Source organism: Danio aesculapii, chromosome 7, assembly GCF_903798145.1.
Source record: "Danio aesculapii chromosome 7, fDanAes4.1, whole genome shotgun sequence".
NCBI lineage: Eukaryota > Metazoa > Chordata > Actinopteri > Cypriniformes > Danionidae > Danio > Danio aesculapii.
This window is the reverse complement of record NC_079441.1, coordinates 23,048,148-23,058,235: the sequence shown is the minus strand read 5'-3', so window position 1 is coordinate 23,058,235 and position 10,088 is coordinate 23,048,148. Positions and strand designations below refer to the sequence as shown.

Here is a 10,088-nt window from a genome sequence, read left to right as displayed (position 1 = left end):
TGGGGAAGGTTACAAAAAAAGTTCCAATGAGCATAGTAGCCTCCATTATCCATAAGTAGAAGATGTTTGGAACCACCAGGACTCTTCCTAGAGCTAGCCTGCCATTTAAGCTGAGTGATCGTGGGAGAAGGGCCTTAGTCAGGGAGGTGATCAAAAACCCGATGGTCACTCTGTCTGAGCTCCAGTGTTTTTCTGTGGAGAGAGGAGGACCTTACAGAAGGACAACCATCTGTGCAGCAGTCCACCAATCAGGCCTGTATGGCCAGACAGAAGCCACTTCTCGCCTGGAATTTGCCAAAAGGCATCTGAAGGACTCTCAGACCATAAGGAACAAAATTCTCTGGTCTGATGAGACTAAAATTGAACTCTTTGAAGTGAATGTGAGGCGTTACGTTTGCAGAAAACCAGGCACCGCTCATCACCAGAAAATACCATCCCTACAGTGAAGCATGGTGGTGGCAGCATCATGCTGTGGGGATGTTTTTCAGCAGCAGGAACTGGAAGACCGTCACTTCCCATCCAACCTGATAGAGCTTGAGAGGTACTACAAAGAGGAATGGGCAAAAATTCCCAAAGACAAGTGTGCTAAGCTTGTGGCATCATATTCAGAAAGACTTGAGGTTGTAATTGTAATTGCCTCTTTGAATTATTTTTCTCTTTTTTTAAATATTTCTAAAATGATTTTTAACAGAGCTAGAGAATTTTCACAGTATGTCTGATAATATTTTTTCTTCTAGAGAAAGTCTTATTTGTTTTATTTCAGCTAGAATAAAAGCAGTTTTTAACTTTTTAAAACCTATTTTAAGGACAATATTATTAAGCTATATTTTTTCCATAGTCTACAGAACAAACCATCGTTACAAAATAACTTGGCTAATTACCCTAACTTGCTTAGTTAATCTAATTAACCTAGTTAAGCCTTTAAATGTCACTTTAAGCTGTATATAAGTGTCTTGAAAAAAATCTAGTAAAATATTATTTACTGTCATCATGGCAAAGATAAAATAAATCAGTTATTAGAAATGAGTTATTAAAACTATTATGTTTAGAAATGTGTTGAAGAAATCTCTCCGTTAAACAGAAATAAACAGAGGGGCTAATAATTCAGGGGGGCTAATAATTGTGACTTCAACTGTACATGTGACTTTTCAGGTTTTTTATTTTTAATAAATTTGCAATAATTTCAAAAAGTCTTTTTTCACATTGTCATGATACGGTATTGTGTGTAAAATTTTGAGGAAATAAATGAATTTAATCCATTTTGGAATAAGGCCATAAAAAATGTGGAAAAAGTGAAACGCTATGAATACTTTCCGGATGCACTGTATCTTGACACCTCTTTTCTTAAGAGTGTATTTTGTAAAATTTACATTTGAGCTCAGTTGACTTATAGATCAGATCTACTGGGAAACCAATTTCTGGCTCAAGCATTTGGTGCTGCAGTTTACAGAAATCTTCTTTTATCAATTTGGTAGTGGCACAGTCCTTACACACAATCTAATGGAGAACCGAGCACTGAACTTTACATTAACAGTCTCTCAACGTGTTAAAGTGCACACTGCACTCCTATAAGCAAGCAGTCATTTAGCAGGCGCTTGAATCTAGAGTGACTTTCAGCTTATTTATTACAGGGAAAATCCCCCTGGAGCAACCTGGGGTTAAATGCCTTCCTCACAGGCACAGTGGTGATAGTTCTCCAGCTTTACGCAAAGGAGGCCTGCAACTTTCCGACTACACACCAATAAGATGTTACAATTAAGAAGCCTCAACATGCTCCTTCATTACCCTTTTCAACTTTTATCAATGTCTCAACATTCTGCATTCTAATAAGCTCATCTCAGCATAAGTGTGCTCGCTTTAACGCATCTCTCATACACATGACTGCACATTCATAAGAGACAGCTGAATGCGCATGCAAGCACAAGCACCCTTACGTCGATGCGTACACTTGAGCACACATGTAGTGTACATTTATGCATGACAGCATCCACACATCTCGATTCCGGTCATCTAAATGCTGCTCATTTTGACAGTAATGTCTCAGAATTAGTCGGCATAAGAACAATATCTATATATCTGTGGATTTCTGTATGCTCGTCCCCTCTTAGACATACGTCTGAATTTCTCCATTGACCCTTTCTCTGTTTCTTGGGCATTTACTGTACAAGAGCAATGGGGTCAAAAATCTGCCTGTCACCATGGCAATAAACCGGTCCATTCATGCGAGCAGCTTGTCATCTCCATAGTAATGATCTGACCCTGACAGATTACTCTGCCTTAAATTCACACTTGCACAGGCAGTTATATGGCCGCATACTTCTAATATGCTGAGCCAGGGGAAATTTCTCTGCATCGCTCTTATCTTGGCTCACACACGTTCCTATCGCTTAGCGGCAATATTTTTTTTGCCCTCATTTTCCATTGGTGACATGATTTGAATTCAATACATTTTGTTTGTTAAAACACAATTTGCTGTACGACACGTTGCTTTATAAATCAGAGAAAGGGACTGTGGATCTTGCTGTTTTATTATTATGTGTGGGAGAGTTTAAGAGATTCAGTGGCATAACACAGATACACTATTTAATGCAAAACAAATAGTATAAACCATACAGCTATGCTTATAGTTGATCAAATATACTGTGGCATATTCTTAATACTTTCTGAAGCACTTTTATCATTGAAAAGTACATTTTCATTTGAGTCAAATCTGGATTTTCACTTGAATGTCACATTATCCTTCAAATATTTTTTATTTAGTTATCTAGAAATGTGCTCTTAATTCATTCATTTTCCTTCAGCCTAGTCCCTTTATATATCTGAGGTCGCCACAGCAGAATGAACCGCCAACTTTTCCAGCATATATTTTATGCAGCGGATGCCCTTCCAGCTGCAACTCAGTACTGGGAATGCTGGGAATGTGTTTAAAAAAGTGCTGTACTATGTGATTTTGCTCACATTTTAAGATTATAAGGATGAACGGAATGAAATGCCATCAGTCTACAGAGATGTCCCAATACTTCTCTGTTGCAATCTGGAGATCACAATAATTTACCCAAAAAAAGCCAAAGCAACGCTATCACTACCAGATGAAAAAAAGCAGGAAAAATGCTAAACACATGCAGGCATTTCTTCTTTCTGTCAGTTTAATGAACTAGTCTGCAGTAACGAAAAACAGAAGACGCATTAGAAACAAACAGATGGCGCCACCAAAAAGTAACTCGGGGTTAAACAAAGAGTGGCCAACACAAAATACATACACTCTTGATATGAGTCACATTTCACACTTAATACACTACAATTACTATGGTAAATATACAACACTGCAACATACAAAAAAGAGAGATCAACTTAGAAAGTCCCATACCAGTTTAATAATGATTTGATCAGTTGTAGTTATAATTTATGAACTTTTCTCCTCTAAGGGCTTATTTATGCTGTCTCTGTTGCCATTTTGTGGATGGACAACGTGAATCGTCTTTGCTCAGTATGACAGGCTAATGGCTGCTGACGCTGTGTCTCAGAAATTATAAATACTTAAAATAGGCTCAATCCTTATAAATAAACTGCATAGTTGCAACCTAAACAACTACATTCTCAACCAAAAAAGCCTCAAAAGTACATTATATTGTCCAACAGCTGCAATATTTGTCAAACTGTATTGAGTTAATTGATCTGCTGTCACTCTATGTGGGTGGAGTAATTCACAAGAGTGAAGAGGCTGTATTAGTTCTGATATTACAGAATATTGCAGATTCGAAATCCAGGCAGAACTGTTATATATATATATATATATATATATATATATATATATATATATATATATATATATATATATATATATATATATATATATATATATATATATATATATATATATATATATATACACACACACACGCAGTATTTTAAACTGAAAGCTGTAGCGACATTATAAATGTATTTACTGTTGTTGTTGATCAATTTAATTTATGCTTGAAATAGAATGATTCCTTTTTGAAGTATAATCTTACCACAAAATTGTAAATGTCAGTGTATAAAAGCACATTAATGAATATTATAAATATATAAAAAATTATTCAATTTCAAAATACACTATTGTAGCCTATAGAGTATAATATCAGTGGTTTCAAAAAAGGAAATAAACTATTTAAGACATGTTCTAAAGATTTTTCTCTGAAATTGTAATAAGAAAATGGATTATGGTTTAGTGTTGTGTGTGTGTGTGTGTGTGTGTGTGAGAGAGAGAGAGAGAGAGAGAGAGAGAGAGGGGGGGGGGGTTTAACACTAATTTGTACAATTCAGCTTAAAAAAATTATCATTAATATAAACACATTCACAAAACCGTACAAAATTTAAAAACAAGCTTATCATCTTCATTTACACACCATACTTAACAAAAAACACATCAATTATGTGTCAACTTATAAAAATCAATCTTTAACCTTGCTACTAACCACTCCAACCTTTCTTTCTTCTTGGTCTGTGCTGTCTAATTGCAAACCTTTATTTTTTCGTGTTTCCACAGCCAGTTCAGCTGATCATATGAGAGAGAGAGAGAGAGAGAGAGAGAGAGAGAGAGAGAGAGAGAGAGAGAGAGAGAGAGAGAATGCAGTAGGAAAGCGACATGAAATCAGTCAACTGTCATTTGTCAACATAGTGGCTGCACAAAGAGCGATAGAAAGAATAAATGCAAGAGAAGCATGCCAGAACAGACAGAAAAAGTCTATTAAAACCATTTACCATTTAATGTCAATATCTCAATATTCAATATCTTAAAACAATATCTCAAGCTTTTGACTTGAATAGAGAAGCGTCTGTTCTGAAAGTCACTCCCCCTCGTCACGTCCGAGTCACGCTTCATAACAGCTGTGCACGTGACGAGGAAGCGAGAAACCGTTCTGAGGTCGGTAAGCAGGAGCACACGATCACATTCTGTTAGTATCTTGACATTAACGTGCTGGTAAACGTAAAAAACACAAATAACCATGTCAAGCAATTCGTTTTTAGTCGTCCAGTTGAATTCAGCAGGCTATAAGCGACACATCGTATTTTCCTCCAAAACTTCCCCAAACGAGCAAGCCACAACACTCCCATAGCAAAGACAGCATCCATCTCTCAGTTCTGTCGGAGATTCGAGTTATAAGAATAAAATGCAGCGGTTTACAATGCAGCAAGACACGAATCATAAATAAAAGTGTTTAATTTGTGGACGTGGCTATTATCTACATGTCTAATACACTAGGTTAGCTACGTTAGCTTGTTTTGCTAGCTTGCCAAACTGAGAGAGACAATCCATTACAGGAACAACGGTTTTCCTGAGAAATAAACCGGGGCTTTCAGTTTTGTTTTTGTCTACTTTGTTTTAAATGTATGTTAACGCTATACAAGTGAAGTGCAGGTTCTCTTAATGCAAAAAAAGGGTTTATGCTTATTATTCATTGTTGTGACATTTAATTGACATTTGCTTTGATAAGGCAGACTCCATCCAAAACTATAATAAAGATATATTACTCTGTATTTGTATTTGTTATGAATGTAGTTTGTGTTACTTATATTAATTGTAATATTATCATATCATGTCATTACAGTACAGATTTATAACGGGTATAAAATATGTAAAGTAAACAATAAGCTACTGAAGGCAAAAAATGCCCAGTTAGATGTAACCAAGTTTTACATGTAATAAACTTGAACCAAATATCAATTTGATGTCAAATGAACTGATCTAAACTTATTCTAGATCTAACATTATATACAAACCGTGGTTATTCTGTAAAGTAATTCTGAAAGACCAAATCAGTTGGATATTATGCTCCCCCCCCTCCCCATTTGCCTGCGGGTTGGCATTGACGTGCAATTTATAAATAAATAATCTGAGCATGCAAGCAGAATAGCGTTTGTGAGACTTGCTCAGCCTCGCTGTCGTGTTAAGGCAAATATGGTTTAAGATATGCTTACTGCTTGCTTGTAGGAATTTGCTAGAAACAGTTTAATGCCAGCAACTATTACTATTATAACGGTTTAATGCTTATTATTACCATTAAAGGGGTGGAAGAATTAACATTATATAATTACTTAGAGTGAATACTCTTTTTTTTTTTTTCAACATTTTAAAAAATATATTTTTGTGTTGGATAAACGTACAATTTAAACGAACTCTCTGTATTTTCCTGTCATGTTATACTGGTAATGAAAAACATAATTGATTTGTTTTTGTCTTTTATAGATTTTATTCGATGATTGATGTAACCAAACTTGAGTTTAAAGGATGAACAGGGGCCGGGGAGTGAGGAAAAGGCATGCACCAGAAAAAGCTGGTATGCTCGAAACTTGTGATGAGGATATTCGTGCAGAAGTTACGCAGCTCTTTAACAAGGTCAGAAGTTATGTTCCTCCTCCAGGAGGGGAATGGACGTTACCCGACCCAAACGTGGTGCTCTGCGATCCTCACGTGAGTCACCCGCATTTGCAGGCTCTGAAACAATCACTAAATGAGGTCAAGAATCAGCTCAGCGATAAAGACCTGTCAGTATGGCACCAGCACACTTGTTTCACCAACCGGGCAGGCACTGTTACCTCCCACCTTCGCTCTACGACTAATGCAGAGCTCTGCACTCAGGCTTGGGCCAAGTTCTATGAGATCTTAGGCACTTTTCAACTTCTGCCTGACAGTGCATTGAAGACTGGCGAGTTGAACTCTATACACCTGTGCGAAGCTCCTGGTGCCTTCATATCAGCTCTGAACCACTTCCTCAAGACCAGCGGCCTGCACTGCGACTGGAACTGGATTGCTAACACTCTAAATCCATACTACGAAGCCAACGGACGTGGTTGCACTATTACTGATGACAGACTCATCGTACACACTCTGCCTTGGTGGTTCTTCGGATCCGACAACACAGGTGACATAATGCTTCAGAAGCATCTGCTGGAACTGCCGAGATTCGTGAGCAACATGCGCAGTGTTGATTTGGTTACAGCAGATGGAAGCTTTGACTGTCAGGGAGACCCAGGGGAGCAGGAGAGATTAGTTGCTCCGCTACAACATTGCGAAGCCATTTGCGCGTTGCTGCTGTTAGGAACTGGAGGCTCATTTGTCCTAAAGATGTTCACACTTTTCGAACACTCATCTGTCTGTCTGCTGTATCTCCTCGCCTGCTGTTTTCGCTCCGTGAACGTCTTCAAGCCAGGCACCAGCAAGTCTGGAAACTCCGAATTGTATATAGTGTGCTTGGACTATCAGGCCAAAGAACAAATTCGGCCATTGCTCTCAAAGTTAATCCGTAATTATGGACCAGACTTGGCATCCACAGCAGCGCTCTTTCCCCATCGCTGCATTCCAGACTCTTTTTTAAGTCAGCATGAAGAGATATGCACTTTCTTCCAAGCATTGCAAGTCAACACTATTCAGGAGAACCTCAGGCTTTTCGTATGCATGAGCACAGAGCAGCGCAGGCGATTGGAGCAGCTCAGGGAATACGCTGCAGAGTTTTATACTAAACGGTTCAGTGTTCAATACCTCCCTCGGAAAAGCTGGGTTTGCAGAGGCGGCGTGGTTAGATGGGCAAAAGTTTGTGAACGGAAGCAAATGGGCTCTTTAAATCAGCGCAAGGAGTTGGAGCTTCAGGGATGGAAGCAGCGCCTTTCCCAAGGAAATTATGGGCCGTTCATAGAGAAGCATCTTGTTGCGGCAGAAGGATGTGAGGTTGTACTCAATGGCCCATTGGACGAGTGTGATTTGGCAGCCTGGTTTGCCCTTGAGGGAGCTGCCCTACCAAAAGTCTGCAGTTCCACCTTCTGTGATCAAGAAATGCTAGACTTTCTGAATGAAGCTCTGGAAGAGAACCTGAGGGTCAAAACAGTGAACTGGTCTGTCAGAGCCTTGCCAACATGCAGCTCCTGCTGCTCTGACTCTCCTGTAAGCATCTTATCTGAGATATGCAGTCATCCGGATGTGACATCTTGTTTGGTGCTGGGAAGCCAGTCTTGGTGTGACGGAAAACTAGCAGGCGTTCGAATCCAGCCAGAGTTCTTGCAAGGACCCTCTTATTGTGGGGTGCAGAACGTTACGATGCACGACGGACAACCAGACTATCAACTCGAGCTTCTGAATGCTGTCCTGTTTGCTCTACAGAAGCAGCATCAGGGCTCAACCCTGGTGATTCCCTTAAGTTCGGCCTTAACACGCTTCACCTCGGGCCTGGTTTTCACACTCCACCTGTGCTTCCGGTACATCACATTCCGATCTTTGTCTGGTTGGCCTCCGGCTGCTCTAGTGTGCATGGGTTTTTCTCCACCTTCAGCCTTACCCAGCCTGTTGGACTTTCTCCAGGATGTAATGGAGAAGATGAAGAAAGTTGAGCTGGGAAGACAGGTTCTGCAGTTTGTGCCTTTAGAGGAACTTCTCAGAGGGGATTTACCTCACTTCCTGTCTTCCTTCAATACGGCTGTCATTCGTCAGCAGCTGCATATGCTAATACAGCTCGATCAGAGCACATAATGCTAGCCCAGTATGGCTTTATCCTCTGGAAGAACTTTTTATTTTGACTATTTCTATCATGCCTCAGTTTGCTTAGATTGAAGACAAAGCCTCAGTTGTGCTAGTGCCACAGTGGATATTTAGGTTGTATTGGAACACATATCTCCCCTTTTTATATATTTGAACTGGGGATAATCTCTTTCTTTAACTTTAAATATGCTGCATATGACTGATTTTTTTTTAGATATATTTATGTAATATCATGTGCAGTTCAAAATGTTATTCTAATATTTATATTTGCTGCCTAGGGTTTTTTATACACAAAAGTTCTTGAGTTGACTCAAGTTGTTTGTCCTGCCTGATTTATTAAAACATTTTCTTTATGGACATATGAAGTGTTTTCATTACAGTATATAGATGTTGTCTTGAAAAAGCAACTAATTGAATCTGTTTGTGATGTGTTGGGACTATATGCACACTAATTGTACTATATGTACACACTATTGCCTTTATATATGGTTAAGTATACATTTAAAGGGATAGTTCACCCAAAATTTTAAATTTACTCATCAAGTCACCCTCAAGTGTTTCCATACCTTTATGGGTTCCTTTTTCTGTTGAACACAAAATAATATATTTTGAAAAATGTGAGAAACCTGTAACCATCGACTTCCATAGTAGGAAAAACAAATATTATGAAAGTCAATGGTTACAGGTTTCCAACATTTTTCAAAATAACTTTTGTTGTTCAACAGAAGAAACTCAAACATGTTTGTGACAAATGAAGGCTGAGTAAATGATGACAGAATTTTCAGTTTTGAGTGAACATACTGCCAGTTTTTGTACCCTAATATACAACACCAACCCTGACAATATATCACTTTTAGCTATTGAAAATGTTAATGAAGGTCACTTCAAGGGCTTCAAAAGTTGTTGGAAGAAAGATCAAGGTCTCATAATTCAATTCAAAAGCATAAATAAACCGGCAAAAATAAAAATAAATCACAAAATATGAAAACTGATAATTTATGGATATTTTTTACAGTCTAAGCCTGCAATGAATATCGATGAACATCATGTGCAGTTCAAAATGTTTATTCTAATATTTGTATTTGCTGCCTAGGGTTTTTTTATGCACAAAAGTTCTTGAGTTGACTCAAGTTGTTTGTCCTGCCTGATTTATTAAAATCTTTTCTTTATGGGTATATAAAGTGTTTTCATTACAATATTGTCATGAATAGTTAACTAATTGAATTGTTAGTGATGTGTTGGGGCTACATGCACACACTACTGTCTTTTTATATGGTTGAGTATACATTTAAAGGGATAGTTCACCCAAAAATGAAAATTTACTCATCAAGTCACCCTTAATTGTTTTCATACCTTTCTTTTTTCTGTTAAACACAAAATAATATATTTTGAAAAATGAGAAACCTGCACTTCTATAGTAGGAAAAAACAAATACTATGGACGTCAAAACATTTTTTTAAATAACTTTTGTTGTTTAACAGAAAAAGAAATCTCAAAGAGGTTTGTGGCAAATGAAGGTTGAGTAAATGATGACAGAATTCTACGTTTTGACTGAACTATCCATTTAAGTATAGAT

At 37.9% G+C, this 10,088-nt stretch overlaps 1 protein-coding gene across 1 annotated transcript; it reads left to right on the top strand.

The window, feature by feature from the left end:
- The first annotated feature begins 4,866 nt into the window (after window positions 1-4,866).
- Window positions 4,867-9,644, top strand: cmtr2 (cap methyltransferase 2). The gene is made up of 2 exons (XM_056461321.1): window positions 4,867-4,906; window positions 6,230-9,644. The coding sequence occupies exon 2, from the start codon at window positions 6,272-6,274 to the stop codon at window positions 8,501-8,503; it is 2,232 nt and encodes a 743-aa protein (XP_056317296.1). The 5' UTR covers window positions 4,867-4,906; window positions 6,230-6,271; the 3' UTR covers window positions 8,504-9,644.
- The last annotated feature ends 444 nt before the right edge of the window (window positions 9,645-10,088 follow it).